General features: G+C 49.5%; 1 protein-coding gene across 2 annotated transcripts; it reads left to right on the top strand.

Annotated features, from left to right (window-relative positions):
- The first annotated feature begins 1,851 nt into the window (after positions 1–1,851).
- CD300A (CD300a molecule) lies at positions 1,852–13,640 on the top strand. Of its 2 annotated transcripts, XM_084750572.1 has the most exons (8): positions 1,852–2,208; positions 5,104–5,454; positions 5,959–6,063; positions 6,253–6,373; positions 9,307–9,404; positions 11,129–11,166; positions 11,534–11,641; positions 12,981–13,640. In XM_084750572.1, the coding sequence occupies exons 1-8, from the start codon at positions 2,142–2,144 to the stop codon at positions 13,140–13,142; spliced, it is 1,050 nt and encodes a 349-aa protein (XP_084606698.1). In that variant the 5' UTR covers positions 1,852–2,141; the 3' UTR covers positions 13,143–13,640. The 2 variants fall into 2 exon arrangements, with proteins under 2 accessions (XP_084606698.1, XP_084606699.1); XM_084750573.1 differs by lacking the exon at positions 5,959–6,063 and having other exon boundaries at positions 1,856–2,208.
- Positions 13,641–16,261: the final 2,621 nt, after the last annotated feature.

Consider the following 16,261-nt stretch of genomic DNA (forward strand, 5'->3'; position numbering starts at 1 on the left):
CCTGGGCCCCTTAAGGATCTGTCAGCCAAAGTTAATTCCCCAGAGATGTGCAGAGGACAGTAGGACAGGAAAGGCCCAGAGGTCTAAAGGAGGCAAGCCAGGCTCCATGGTTGTGGAGTGGCCTTGGCCGCTGGAAACCAAACAATTCTCGGTCTTCAGGTTGTCCCTGATGGAGCCTCTTCTTTATAGCTTGTCATGTGCAGCCTCTATCTTTCTCTCTGTGTTTCATGTCCCGAGTTGTATACATTTGAGGCCACAACAGAAGCACTTGGGCATCGGGGTTGTACAAGGAAGTCTGTTCCTTCTGCTTTTCTTAGATACTCACTTGGCCACGGAGCTTTTCTTCCTACCATGAGAATCACAACCACCAGACCTGCTTCCTTTTTCCCAGGACTCGCCCCGGGGCCCAGCCTCTGACTTGTGCTGGAACACTCAGAGGCTCAAAGCCACCTCTTGAATCCTTGGAGATATGCAAAGAAAGGCTTGTTTAACCCGGAGAGAGGGGTGAACGGGAGAGTGAGCGCACCATTGAGAAGGAGAGAACACCAACAGACCCCCCCAAAAAGAGTTCTGTCAAATCTAGCATTGTGAAGCAGTGAATTTACTGTGGCTGCTATGGGTGACTCAAAGATGTGAGGCCGTGGGGAGGTTCCTCTGAGTGACTTAGAGGCAACTACACCACTGAGGAGTCCCACCCAGAGCACAGATAACACAAGAGAATCAGTGCCACAATTAAATGCTTTTTTTTTGTAAGAGTTGCTGTGGTCATGGTGTCTCTCATGGCCACAGAACACCGACCAGGACAGGGATCCAGAACATAAAGTTTGGTGTTGATCTTCAGTTGACCGATGATGTCATTAGCGTTGTCATAGGGCGGTGTGTTTTGTTGTTGAGACAGAGTCTCTCCATACATCTGGGCCAAAGCGACACTCCTGTCTCAGCCTCCAGAGCAGTTGGATAAGAGTGGTGTGCCACTGTACTTGGCCATCCGAGCAATTCCCTCAAGAGCTGCCAGGCTTGTCTTTCACTCTTCTAGCAGCGTAAACTAGCAAGTGTCTTCGAGGGGGCATTTGTGGTGGGAAGGAGGAAAGTATAAGACGCTCAGCAGGATCTGGAAGGAGGGCACTCTAGGGACCTCGTCATTGGCACAGGGATGCCTGTGGGTTTAATAACTACACACACACACACACACACACACACACACACACACACACACACACAAGCTAGTTAATATAATAATTAGCTATTAGGTGGCTTGTCTTACACTAAGGTCAAGATTTCTTTCTTTCTTTTTTTTCTTTTTTTTTTGAGACTGAGTTTCTCTGTGTAGCCTTGGCTGTCCTGGAGTCACTTTGTAGACCCAGGCTGGCCTCCAACTCACAGCAATACACCAGCCTCTGCCTCCTGAGTGCTGGGATTAAAAGCATGTGCTACCACGCCCGGCTCCTAAGGTCTGAATTTCCTGGGCTTTCCTGCCATTCCGTGTGAACTGGAAGGGTGCACAGGAGATGTGTGTGTACATGTGTGGGTCTCGGTGGACAAGGGATGGAGGGCACCTGCAGGTGTCTGGGTCCCTGTTCTGGTTTAGTGGAGCCACACAAGAAAGAAGGTCACAGCCTGGAGAGCCTTAGTTAAATGGAGGACACATTTCCAAAACCAGGCACCCTTCAGGAACTTTTCAGGGTCTAGAGCTGGGGTTCATGGGAGCAGAGCTCTATGGAAGGCCTCACAGTGGGCACCACCCCAGCAGGGGCAGCAGGCTTGAAAGCTTCCTCCTCACAAGGCTGCTGTCCTCCCCACAAGGAAACGAGGAGTGACTGGGCACCAATCAGAAAGAAGCCTAGCCCTGCACCCTGAGCCAAAAGTGAGCAAGGACCAGCAGGCCTGAGAGCTACAGGTCTCACCCTGGCGGTCATGAGATCTGTGCCTCACCCAGGCTTCCTCAGCTGCCCTTGGCTCCTTCAAATTCTTTCACTTTCTCAGTACCTCCAAGAACAGAACTAAGAAAAGTCGGAAACAAAACAGTTACACACTAAGAAAAGCAGAAGTGGGCGCCTCAGAGACGGATTGTTCCCTATGAGAGGCTGAACCCTGGAGGGTCCAGCCGTGGCCTGGCTACGGATGACCCATGTGTGGGAGAAATGACCCAACTGGCCTCGGCTGCGTGGCTGCCCACCCTGTTGCTGGTGCTGCTCTTCTGTCTTCCAGGTGAGGAGGCTGTCTGGCCAGGAGGGCGGGAGCTCTCAAGGAGATGCCATGAAAGGCTCTGTGACTGGAATTCCTCTGTGCACACAGAGTGTGGCAGCTGCCTCTGCCATGTGAGACGGATGACTGAGGGTCCACATTGCTTGGGGAAATGGACTGGGATCTGGCACTTCATCCAGCTGTCAGGACAAGGGACAAGTCACACAGTGAGGGCGGGTGGCTGTCCAGGAAGGGGTGCCGAGAGGAATTTTGGGTGGGTTAGAGTAGGACAAAAGAGGGCAGCACGGGTGGTACCAGTGAGTGGACAGTGGACGTACTGCGACCCTGAGAAGCACATGTTGGTGGCAAGGGACCTGAAGAGATTTAGTCTGTCTGTCTGTCTGTCTCCTTTTCTTTTTTGTTTCTCTTTTTCTTTCTTTCTTTTTTAAAGATTTATCTATTTATTATTATGTATACAATGCTCTGTCTGCATGTACACCTGCAGGCCAGGAGAGGGCATGAGATCCCAGTATGGATGGTTATGAGCCACCAGGTAGTTGCTGGGAATTGAACTCAGGACCCCTGAAGGAGCAGTCAGTGCTTTTAACCTCTGAGCCACCTCTCCAGCCCCTTCTTTTTGGTTTTTCAAGATAGGGTCTTTTTGTGCAGACCTGACTGTCCTGAAACTTGCTCTGTAGACTAGGCTGCCCTCAAGCTCAGAGATCTGCCTGCCTCTGCTTCCCAAGTTAGGATTAAAGGTGTGCACCACCTGGAATAGCTAATCTTTTTTTTTTCTTTAAAGATCTGGGGGGCTGTGCAGGGTCTCACTGAGTAGCCCTGGACCTCATTTATGTGGGCTAGGCTGGCCATGAACTCACAGACTGCCTTTCTCTGCTTCCAAAGTGCTGGGATTAGAGGTGTGTACCACCACATCCCACAAACTGCTTTAAAAATTTTTTTTTATTCTTTGAAATGTTGATATATGCGAACAATGAAGTTTGACCATATCTGATCCCCATCCCTCCCTCCAGCTTTGTACTATTTTTATTTATTTATTTATTTATTTATTTATTTATTTAGGGTTTCTCTGTATAATAGCCCTGGCTGTCCTAGAACTCTCTTTGTAGAAAAGGCTGGCCCTGAACTCACAGAGCTCTGCCTGCCTCTGCCTCTGCCTCCTGAGTATGCCACCATGCCTGGTGTACTGTTTATATTTGTATTTTTAAAATAACCATTGAGCTGGGCGTGGTGGCACATGACTTTAATCCCAGCATTTGGGAGGCAGAGGCAGGTGGATCACTGTGAGTTAAAGGCCAGCCTGGTCTACAAAGCAAGTCCAGGACAGCCAAGGCTACACAGAGAAACCTTTTCTTGAAAAACTAACTAACTAACTAACTAACTAACTAACTAACTAACTAAAATAACCATTGAATCCATCAGGCTTGCCTCTGTGTGCATGGGTGTGACGTCATCCACACAGGCAAATGTAACCTACCAATGTCTATAACCTGAAAGGAAAAAAAAAATCTCGAATCCCAGCACTCTGGATATAGAGGCAGGCCGACCTCTGTGAGTTTAAAGCCAGCCTGGTCTACATAGTGAGTTTCAGGCCAGCCTGGGGTTATATAGAAAAACCTGTCTCAAAAACTCTTTGTACGCACGCCTTTAATCCCAGCACTCAGGAGGCAGAGGCAGGTGGATTACTGTAAGTATCACTCTACAAAGTGAGTCCAGGACAGCCAAGATAACATAGAGAAACCTTGTCTTGAAAAACAAAACAAAACAAAATCTGTTCTTGGTCTACATTGGCCATTTTGTTTTGTTTTTAAAGCATCACTGACTTCATCTGTGGTTATACACCTATTTACAGGGGTTTGAAGATTGTCTTGGCTACTTTTCCTTTGTTTAGGTTTTCTTCTTTATTTTCCTTTGGGATTTAAGGGGATTTGAACATACCAAGCTAAGGGCAGAGGTAGAAAGTTGGAAAGCCAGCCATCTACTCAGAGGTTGGGGGTGATGCAGGGGGAAGCATCTGTGAAGGCCAGGAGGGCACTGGAGGGCTGGGAACTGGTGTTTACTTAAGTCAGGACTCAGGAGAAGGCTGAGTGGAGAAAGCGAGCACCTCAGTTTGGAAACCCAGCACCCACGTGACCATTGGGTTTGGTGTGTATGTGTAACCCCAGAGCTGGGCGTGCGGGGACTTGATGCCTCCTTCTAGTCCCTGCATGCACCGTGCTCCTGTGCATATAGTTACTCACAAACACACACACAATTACAGATAAAAGTAAAATCCGTGAGGATGGCTCAGTGTCGAGGGCACTTACTGCTCTTTCAGAGGTCCTGGGTTTGGTTTCCAGAAGCCACATAGTGGATCACAACCACCTATAACTCTGGTTTCAGGCTTCTCACGCCCTCTTCTGGCCTCCAGGCGCTCCTGCATGCATGTGTGTGGTGCACATTAGCTCACACAGGTACATACAAACCCACAGATATAGTAAATAAACCTTAAAAAACGGGACAGCAAAATCAGCGAGCTAAACCTAGGTTGAGAGAGCAAACCCTCCCATGTCCCTTTCCTTCCCTCAACTCCTTCCTGGTCACAGGGTCATGAGGGCATTGAGGGAGCTGGGCATACAGCTGGCCACCCTCTTCTGCTCTGGCTCAAACTCCTGTGGTGGTGACACATGGGGGTGTGGCTGTTCTCTGAGGTCCTGAGATGCCCAGAGCTGGCCTCTTTGAAAACTTGAGGCCCTGGTGGGTGGGAGGGACTGGAAAGAGTCAGGTGAGGGAAGGGGCAGGGCAGGAGGGAAGGGTGCTGAAGGGCGATTGGCTGATGGGATGGGATGAAGGGAGGAACTTTTGAAGGACCTACATGCCATCCAGATGTGAGGGTACAGAATTGAGTTTTGTGTTTTCTAGGCTGTGTCCCTCTGCGTGGCCCCAGCACCGTGACAGGCACTGTCGGGGAATCCCTGAGTGTGAAGTGTCAGTATGAGGAGGAATTCAAGACTAATGACAAATACTGGTGCAGAGAGTCACCAGTGCCACGACTATGTAGCACAGGTGTCACGACCAGAAGGTCAAAAGAAGCTAGGAATGGCCGGATGTCCATCATGGACCATCCAGACAACCTCACCTTCACAGTGACCTTGGAGAACCTCACCATGGAGGATGCAGGCACCTACCTGTGTGCGGTGGATATTCGGTTTAGCATCAGCGATCCCTTGCCGTTCGATAAATACTTCAGGGTTGTGCTGTCTGTGGTGCCAGGTAAGTCCCCCTAATGAACACGAAAGACCAAGACAGCTGCAAGTGGCAGGAGTTTCCAAGCAGGAATCAGTTAAGAGTCTGTGAGTACATTGTATGTGGTGAGGGACAGGCAGGGACAGCGTGACAGTCAGGGAGGCATCCTGGAGTAGCTGCATCTTGTTGGTCCATCAGGGGACAGGAGGCAGAGAGAGCAGGGTGTGGCCAGGACAGAGCTCAGCATCCTGTGGGGTGGTCCATGAAAACCATAGTTCGAGGGTGTGTTGGGGGCTGAGCAGAGGGTCAGTAGGGACAGACAGTGCTGTGTTCAGAGGGAGCTTTCACTAGTGACAAGCCAGCTTTGCAGTTAGCTGCCTCTGACAGCACGTGACTGAGGCTGGAGGAGGGAAGACCTGGTGTGTGGTTTTGACTCAGGTAGGTTGGGGGTGGTAGTTGTGTCATATGCGCAAATGATCAGCTGGTTTAGGAGGTTCTCACATCCTGATTCTTCCTTTGGTGTGAACTCAGCTCCAAAACCAACCCATTGGCAGCTGGTCAGCGTGGTGAGTGCCTGTGACCTTAGCACTCAGGAGGCAGAGGCAGGAGGATCACATGTTCAGGACAGCCAAGGCTGTAAGCTCCATATTGAGATCCTGTCTCAAAAAAAAAAAAAAAAAAGAAAAGGGAGGAAGGAAGGGAGGGAGGGAGGGAGGGAGGGAGGAAGGAAGGGAAGGAGGGAGGAAGGAATGCAGGTAAGCAGGCAGGCAGGAAGCCCCTGGCCAGTGGCAGAATCTGAGGAGATTAACTAGATGTGATCTGTAGTTTCATCTCCAGGACCAATGCCAGGGACGCCTAAGGTGCCCACCAGCCTGGCTACAGAAGGTACCACCCCAGGATCCATCACGGAGGGCCATCATGTGTATGATCGGGGCCAAGGCTTCAGGTGAGAGGCTTAAGGTGAGGGGCCCTGGTCCCTGACCTGGAGGTGGCCACCCCGGCCATGTTGTCCCCTTAGGAAAAGAGCAACCAGAATCATGAAGGCTTGGGGGACAAGGCACCTTGAAGGTGGACCTTCTCCTCAGAGAAGTTTAACTAGGCTTTGTGCTCATGTGGCATTGTCATACCCTGCTGGCTAGAACCTCTTGTGCCCTTGGCTCTAGTCAAGGTACGAGGTCATAGGTCACTGCCACACTGGGCATGCCTGTGCTGAAGACAGGGGAGTTCAGGTTGAGGAGGACCCAGGGTGTGATGGAAGGAGAAGAGAATGCAAAGGGCTGGTGGCCTCCTGTCAGGCATGTGTCTCTGTGCCTCACAGAATGAAAGGGGCTAGCAACATCCTGTCAGGGATATGGCTGTGATGTTCACAGAATGTTCTGTTTCGTACCTTGCGATGATCTTCATTTTACCACATGCCTTACTCCTTTTTCTACGGCTGTAATAAAAAAACAAACAAACACCATGGCCAAGTCAACTTATAATAATAGAAAGCGTTTATTTGGGGCTTCAGAGAGTCAGAGTCCAAGGCTGTCACGACGGGAACGTGGCAGCAGGCAGGCAAACTTGGCTCTGGAGCAGTAGCTGAGAGCTTACTACTTGAGAAACAACCATAAGACAGAGAGAGCTAACCGGGAACTTCAAAGCCCACACCCCAGTGACACACTTCCTCCATTAAAAAGTCACACCTCCTAGTCTTTTCCAAATAGTTCTACCAACTGGGGACCAGGTATACAAATATATGAGCCTATGGGGGCCGTTCTCACCCAAACCGTCATCCCATGCTGTTTTCCAGATGAGTAAACGAAGGCTCAGAGGGCTCAGCCATCTACCTAGCCATGTAGCTATTATAGAAAATGCAGGGCTAGGCGCAAGCTTACACGACTCCAAACTCTGGCGTTCCCCCTTCTATAAGTTGGGGGAGTTACCAACTCCATAGAGAATCTGAGAATGTCTACAGACTCTCCCAAGAAAATCGCATGCGGTCAGCAACCATTTCCAGCGTTCAGACTCTCCTTCTGACCCCGCTGGGCAGTGCAGATGAATCCTGGAACTGACTGGAGTAAGGCTGGGTGGGTCCTGTAGGTTAAGGGCTCTGGCCTCCTAGGGTACTCATAACTTTTAGCTGTAAATGTTGAGACTTGCCTGGTGTGGTGGCACACGCCTGTTATGCCAGCACTCAAGGAGGCAGAGGCAGGTGGATCCCTGTGAGTTCGAGGCCAGCCTGGTCTACAAAGAGAGCCTGGGGCAGCCAAGGCTACACAGAGAAAGCCTGTCTCAAACAAACAAACAACAACAACAAAAAACAAACAAACCAGTTCACACTCGAGAGCCATGCAATCAAGTTACAAAGTACATCAGCAAAAACACACAACAAAGCAAAAAGCCATGCACTCCAGAGACCTTACCATATTTTAAGTAAATTTACAATTTGGTGTTGGGCTGCATTTATAGCTATGTAGGGCCAAATGCATGCAGTCCTGAAACTGAAGCCTGAACACACCTATAAGTGCCACACCAAAGTCATTCACAAACAACAAAGGTGCTCCTCTTAGCAAATTCCCCAGCATTAGGCAATCCAACGTTAGGTGTCCAACCGTTGGGCATTGTGACATGATGTGGGGGTCTACAAATGTGTTGGCCACATTCAAAGGTATCCTGGGACACATATGTCCTCTCTCCCAGCATCCACGGACCAAGGCCTGTCCACTCCCCACCGCCCCACACCTGGAAACCTTCCCACAAGTTTTCTGCCAACCTAGAGCCATGATGTGGCTGCCAGACATGCCAAAATGCGGGACCTAAGCTTTCTGAGGTTCACCTGCAGGCATTCACAGACGGCAGAGCCCTGCTTTGTTGGGCCTGAAAGCATGTGTGTGTGCGCATGTGTGAGTGTGTGTGTGTATGTGTGTGTTCTGTGTCTGTATGTCTATGTCTGTGTGAGTATCTGTGTGTGTATGTGTGTGTCTGTGTATGTATGTATCTTTATGACTGTGGAGTATCTGTGTGTGTGTCTCTGTGTATGTGTGTGTATCTATGTCATGTGAGTATCTGTGTGTGTATGTGTCTCTCTGTGTGTGTATGTGTGTGTGTTTCTCTCTGTGTCTGTGTGAGTATCTGTGTGTGTGTGAGGGGGAATATTTTTAGGTATAGAAGCTATTATGCTGTTGACCTTTATAAAATAAATTTATTTGTTTATTTATTTATTCATCCATGTATTTATTTATTTTGAGACAATGTCTTACTACATAGCCTTGGCTAGCCTGGAGCTCACTGTGTAGACAAGGCTAGTCTTGAACTCACAAAGATACACCTAACCCTGCTTCCTGAGCACTAGGATTGAAGTTGTGGGTCATCATTCCAAGTTTCATAAATTGTAAAGGTTACCATTGTGTGTGAGTGAGTGTACATGTGTGCACAACTTTCAGGAGTCAGTTCCCTCCTTCTACTATGGGTTCTGGGGTTTGAACCCATGACCTCAGGCTTGCATGGCAAGCTCTTTTATCCACTGAGTCATCTCACAGATCCCTTTTTGAAAACATTTGACTTGCCGGGCGTGGTGGCGCAGGCCTTTAATCCCAGCACTCGGGAGGCAGAGGCAGGTGGATCGCTGTGAGTTCGAGGCCAGCCTGGTCTACAAAGTGAGTGTAGGACAGCCAAGGCTACACAGAGAAACCTGTCTCGAAAAACTAAAAAAAAAAAAAAAAAAAAAGATAAGAAAAGAAAACATTTGACTTTACATATTTGTTTTGAAAGTGAGGGCCTGGTGATGGACCCAGGGGCTGTGCTGAGCACTTGCCTAGTGTGCACAGGCCCTAGGTTTGATTCCCAGCTCTGAATCAATTCCTCCCCCCACCCTTTTTCCCCTCCCTCCCCATGAAGCCTCCCAGTGCTGCTGTCCCTGTTAGCTCTTCTGCTGTTTCTGTTGGTGGGGACCTCTCTGCTGGCCTGGAGGATGTTCCAGAAGCGTCTGGTCAAAGGTGAGTTAATTCCCTGTGTCTTCCTGTCTGGCCACACAGCCTTCCAACAAGGCATTAAGCCACACACCCTTGGGGCACGAACGCCAGGTGACCCTAGAGGGTGGGGCCCCAGAGGAGTCCCTGAGTGTAGTGATTACAGACCCCTGTAGATAGCTCCCTAGAGGCCTTTCTCCTGAGGCCTGAGTGGCTGCTCCTTAAGACAGTGTCTTCTTCCTTGTAAAACCATCGATGGCCTCAAGAGACTGTCCCTGCAGAGCTGTTAGGCCTTCATGGTGTGCCCAGCCCCGCTTGCTCCTTCCTGCTTCTTGTGACTTTTGGTCACACGGGAGGAACCTCAGCCTCCTCACCTTCTCCCCTCCCAGCCCTTAACCCCTTCTCCCCCTCCCTTCCCCTCCCCCACCCTCCACCTTCCTGAGCCACAGCCCCCACATGGCTGACATTAACCACATGGGACTTTCCCAGCCTGGACAACTCCGGTCTGTGATGCCCTTTCACCTAGAAACACTGCGGGCCCCGCAAATAGCTTCCTCTTTAAGAAAGATATGAGAAGCCGGGCGTGGTGGCGCACGCCTTTAATCCCAGCACTTGGGAGGCAGAGGCAGGAGGATTGCTGTGAGTTCGAGGCCAGCCTGGTCTATAAAGCAAGTCCAGGACAGCCAAGGCTACACAGAGAAACCCTGTCTCAAAAAACCAAAAAAAAAAAAAAAAGAAAAAGAAAAAAAAGAAAAAAAAGAAAAAAAAGAAAAAAAAAGAAAGATATGAGAGACGGGGTGTGTAGGTTCATGAAATCCCAGTGCTTGGGAAGGAGAGGCAACAGGACTGCAGAGAGTTCAAGGTAGCACAAGACTACACAGGGAAGACAGTCTCAAAGAACAAAACAAGCCAGGCAGTGGTGGCTCAAGCCTTTAATCCCAGCACTTGAGAGGCAGAGGCAGCAGGATCTCCGAGTTCAAGGCCAGCCTGGTCTACAGAATGAGTTCCAGGACAGGCAGGACTGTTACACCCAGAAAACGACCCACTGTACTAGAGGTGTGCGAGTTCCTTCCAGGCTTTTATTATGCCTATGTGATTCCTTTAAATTCTTTCCCCATGTTTTAATTATGTGTATAATATGTATGAAGGGTGTTGTATGTGTGTGTGTGTGTGTGTGTGTGTGTGTGTGTGTAGTGTGTAGTGTGTGTGTGTGTGTGTGTGTGTGTAGTGTGTAGTGTGTGTGTGTAGTGTGTAGTGTGTGTGTGTGTAGGTCAGATCCCTTGGAGCTTAAGTTACAGGCAGTTGTCAGCTGAGTGACGTGGGTGCTGAAAACCAAACTCCGGTCCCCTGGGAGAGCAGCCAGTGCTCTTAACTGCTGAGCCATCTCTACAGCCCTAGATGTGGTTTCCTAAAGATCTTGTTTCGTAACCAGCCAAGGTGACTCATCCCTGTACACACAGCACTTGGGAGGCTAATGCAGGAGGATTAGCAGAGTTTAAGAGCAGCCTGGGCAACATAGCAAGACCCTGTCTCAGAAAACAAAACAAACAAACTAACTAAATCTTCATCCCGTTTAAACCTGTAATTTTGCACTTAACATTTTCCACAACCATCGAATGTTCTAGAAATCCCAGACCTATGGCTGGTCTCCAGAGAAAGCCTTTCTCAGATAGAGTGTAGTACACCCCTCCTCCCCTGCTCTCTTTTGTCTGCAGTTTCACCTCCTCCTTTTTTTTTTTTTCTGTTGCTAGCTGATATGCACCCAGAGCTGTCCCAGAACCTCAGGCAGGTAAGGGAGCTACAGCAGGAGGTGAGCCAGGGAGGCTGGGTGGAGAGGGGAAAGAGGAGGCTGTGGGGGAGTCCTTGGGTTGGTGGAACAGATGGGTCTACTACAGGTAGATGGAATTATTCCAGAGCAGGAAGAATGGTGCCTCGAGATCTTGTCACCAACTCTTGTCCCAAGTTCTGTCCATTCTCTTCCCCTCTGGCCAGAACAGTGGACTTGGACGAAGGACAGCTCCTAGAGGGCACAGGGAGAGGGTGGAGGAAGAGTGAGAATGCCATGGCTGGTACCCAGAGCGTAGTGGGAGGGATGTGTCTTTAGAGAAGGAGGGCAAGGGGGGTGTGTGTGGTGGTCACTTCGTGACCTTCTGCAGGCTGCTGAGCAGAGTGAGACCCAGTATGTGAATCTGCAGCTGCACTCATGGCCCCTGAGGGAAGAGCCGGTGCTTCCCAGTCATGTAGAGGTGGAATACAGCACAGTGGTAAGTTGGAGAGCCTGGCTCCCTTGGCACGAGGGTCCTGGGCCGTGCAAGGGTACCACCTAGGGATGGGGATGGGCAGAGGGGGAATGGGGTGCTGGCTCAGACAGCTATATAGAAGATGGGGCAGGGAGAGACTCAGCGAGAGTTGGGGCCCTTAGAAGAGTCAGGTGTCATCATAGCTAGGAATAGGAACAGGAAAGAGAACAGGAGTGACCAGTATCTATGGTCTTGACAGTCAATAAATCCAAACTCGTAATTTCTCCTTCTGTTGGTTCCCCCCAACTCTTTGATATCAATTCTGCTTTAGAGGCATGGTCAAGCCTTAGGCTCAGTTACCTTCTAACAGGAGGATGGGGCAGGCAGCCTCCCTGGGTGTGACCCACCATGTTACAGGGAGGGTCAAACAGGAGCTGAGAAAGTTATAGACATCAAAGGCTTTCTGGGGGGGAGACTCCTTTCTCTCTCCCCAAGCTCAGAACCCACTGTATCCTTTTTGGGTACACCAAAGGATACCATAGTTTGGTGGCAGGAGATGGGTGACATAGACTGCTCTGAAAAAGTGACTCATCTACCTGACTGTGTGCACTCTGGCCCCATTCAACCCAGACTGCTGATCCTGCTCCACTGGGGTGAATGATGAGAGATTCTCTTCCACATCCATCCTGGATCACCCAAAGCTATGACTTCCCTTCACTGTGCCAGTGTCTTTTTTTTTTTTTTAAGACTCACTTATTTTTATGTGCATTGGTGTTTTTCCTGCCTGTATGTCCATGTGAGAGAGTCAGATCCTCTGGAACTGTAGTTACAGACAGCTATGAGCTACCATGCAGGTGCTGGAAATTGAGCCAGGTTCTCTGGAAGAGGAGCCAATGCTCTTTTAACAGCTGGGCCATCTCTCCAACCCCATGTCAGTGTCTTTTGAGGATGAGTTGTGGGCAAGGAACCCAGCATCCTCATTTTCAGCAGCTGTCTATAGTTTATTCAGGTGGTGCCTGGTCATATGTCTGAAAGGCCCATTCCTTACCATGTGACATCTTCTCATGTCTTCCCAGCTATGGGACCAGCAACAGCTTGACATTACCTAGTAGACCTGATAGCTAATGACTGTTAAGTGGGTTGGAAGCTACCTTCCTTTCTTCCTGGGACAAGTCAGCCTGTGACCAAGCATAGCCAGTAAACCTTAGAACCACTGTGGCTAACTCTGCTGGCCATGATATGCCCAGCATGGGGACTTCCCACTGTGGCTTGACCAGGTGGGCCAGTGAGCCCAGTTCTGGGCAGTTGAGGAGTGTGTGTGGCCTTTCCCTCCTTGGCCTGAGTCTGGGGTCTCTCTGTACAGGCATTCCCCCAGGAAGAGCTTCACTATACATCGGTGGCGTTCGACTCACAGGGGCAGGATTCTCGTGCCAATGGGGATTCCGCACGGCTGCATCAGGGCCAAGAAGCAGAGTACAGCGAGGTCCGGAAGCCCCAAGAAGGTCCTGTTGACCCTCACCTGTGACTCCTTGTCGCTCGATCCCCTCAGTGGTGACGACCAGGTTCCCAAGATCCCTGCAGGGTGCTGCCCTCAGTGTCCTGCGCCTCGCTGGTTTTACTAAAGATGAGCAGGAGCCAAGGCTTCGTGGGAACAGAGGCTCATCCCACTGGCTCTCTCTTCTGTCATTTTGTTCTGCCTCTGAGTGTGGAAGATGTATCAGCTGCATCCCTTGGGGCTTTGGGAGGTGACGTGATCCATCTAGAATGTCACCACTTGGGTTAGCTTTGCCGTGTCAGGCCAGCAGGAACATCTGTGGTCGCTGAGAAAGTGGAGAATCAACAGAGTCATGAGAGTACAAAGGGAGGGGAGTCACAGGGCCTTTAAACATCAGCTCCATCTCACAGAGAGAGAAACCGAAGCTCAGAAGGCAGGAGCCTGGCCCCGGGCTGTGGGCAAATTCCTCTGGACTCTTAGGTAAAAGATGAAATAAAGTTTATAATGCCTTTTTAAAGGGAAAAGAAATGGTTTCAAGGATGTCTGCTACATACATATAGCCCCATATTAAAGCCCAGCTTTGAAGTCAGAGGAATCTTTGGGGCACAAGGGCTTGGGAAGGGTGTGTCAACACCAGGTTAGAGAGATTAAGTTGTAACTACTGTTCTCTGGATGGAACACACGACAATCTTTTCTTACTGGAGTGATTTTAAAATTGAATCCAAAGGTGATTGTTACCAACCTGCAGCAGCCACCACCAATGGCTTGAAAATAGTATCTGCCCAAGTGATTTTTCCTTTTCTTTTTAAAAGATTTATTTATTTATTTAATGTATATGATGCTCTGTCTGCGTGTACACCTGCAGGCCAGAAGAGGGCGCCAGATCACATTATCGATGGTTATGAGCCGACTTGTGGTTGTGGGAATTGAACTCAGGGCCTCTGGAAGAGCAGACAGTGCTCTTAACCCCTGAGCCATGTCTCCAGGCCATGATTTTTCTTATAACCCTTAACATTACACCAGAAGCAACTTAAAGGGTACGTTGTCTCCAAAGCATGGAAGGATGATGACTATTTGTGACTTCTTTGGATTTTTTTTTTTTAAGACAGGGTTTCTCTTGTATTCCTGGCTATCCTCGACTTGCTTTGTAAACCAGGCTGGCCTTGAACTCACAGAGATCTGCCTGCCTCTGCCTCCCAAGTGCTGGGATTACAGGCGTGTGCCACTGTACCCAGTTGAGACAGGATCCTTTATAGCCCAGGATAGCCTTGAACTTGCTGTGTAGCCAAGGATGACTGTCTTAGTCAATGTTCTATGGTTGTGAAGAGACCATGATTATGGTAACTCTTATAAAGGAAAGCATTTCACTGGGGCTGGCTTACAGTTCTGAGGTTTAGTCCATTATCATCATGGCAGGAAGGGCATCCTGCTTGAGTTTTCCCCCTCAGCCTGAATTTTTCAGACTTCAGTTTATGCACCCATCCTCCACATGTGCTTGTGGTATGCACACCCATGAGTCATCCCAGGTACTTCCCTCTCTTATTGTCTTAACGTCTGACACCCAAAAGGGGAGACATATACATAGATGGATGTTGCTTCTTTGTGTGTGTGTGTGTGTGTGTGTGTGTGTGTGTGTGTGTGTGTGTGTGTGTTAAGCTCACAGAGCACTAGTGTGCTCTCAGCTCTCATCCCAGGCCTCAGCCTCAAACCTACCAATGGCTCTTTCCACTTGAAAGACTCAAGAGCCTTAAGGGGTGTGGCCAAAAATAACATGCTGGGCCCAGACAGCCCAGGCACAAAGGTTTAGTATTTGTGACTAACCTAGACTGCCAACGAAGAGGGATGAGCAGGGAAAGTGGAGTCCTGCTTCCTGGTGTGAATCCCTCATTGCGGGAGGGCCCAGGTACCAAGTGCCCAGCCAGAGGCAGTTTTCTCCTGGGGACCCGTCTCTTCCTTCACTTTCTCCTCCTTCTCCCCGTCTCCTCTCCCAGCGCCTGCGGGCAGCATCCCTTCAGCCACTCACTCATTCATTGAACCATTCACTCGTCCACTCATTTATCCATTTACTTATTTATTCAACCATCTGCGAAGAGAATGTGATCTTGCCTTAGTCTGTGCCCAAGGTGAAAACAGTCTTGGGATGGCACCCCACTGAGACTTTGTCTGTACAAACTGATAAACATCTGAGATAGACTCAGAGGAGGAAGTGACAGGCCGAGACAAAAGACAGGGGCCTGCGACTCGGGCAGGTCTGTTGCATGGCAGTACATCAGCATTGTTGGGGGGAAGGAACCCGAGAGAGAAGGTGCCGCTTCTCCTGTTGGATTGTGAGCATTCTGCTTGTTTTCCTACCTGTGATGTCATTGCTTACCTGCCACAGGGGCGTGGCCTTGCTTAGGGCCATATAAAAGAATAGACCTTCCTCGTGGTCCCTCTCTACCCCCTTCTCTCTCTCTTACTTTCTCTCTCTACTTCTGCTCTCTCCCTTCTCTTCCTGTCTTTGTCTCTGTCTCTTTCTGAGGTACCTCTTTCCCCCTTTCCTTCTCTCCCTGATACTGAATAAATGCTGTATAATATATCTGGTAACTTATTATACCTCACTACCTTACACATTTTACCTTTATTACCTTATATCTATCTTATTGCCTTTAATTTTTAAACATAACATAGATGATCTGCAAGACTCCTGAGAGTTACGCCAGGGGAATTGTCCCTCAGAACTGACACCCAGAAGGTTCTGTTCTTGTTCTCCTTAATCTCCTCTCCCACCTATTTAGGGTAGCCGGGTTGTAAGGGAGGGTACATGCCGTTAATAAACTCATCCACTCGTTTTGGAACATTCAGAGACCTGCTTCATGGCTGGCAGAAGGCTGGACACAGGGACGTGCAGGACAGAGCCTGGGACCCACAGGGATGTAGACATGGGAGACATGGGCCCTCTCCACTCAGCTCCCTGCTTTAGAACTGGACAGGGAAGGAAGGAGCCACTGTTAAAAAGTGAGCAGCGGAAGTGAGAGGTGAACGGCGGAGCTGCACAGAGGGATGGGATCACAGCGTGCAACAGATCCACTTAAGAAGTTTAATAAGGAGATACAGAAACTGTCTCTGAAGACACACGTGGAGAGAGAGAGAGAGAGAGAGAGAGAGAG

Source organism: Acomys minous, assembly GCF_964271855.1.
Source record: "Acomys minous genome assembly, chromosome: 12".
In the NCBI taxonomy this organism is placed as follows: Eukaryota; Metazoa; Chordata; class Mammalia; order Rodentia; family Muridae; genus Acomys; species Acomys minous.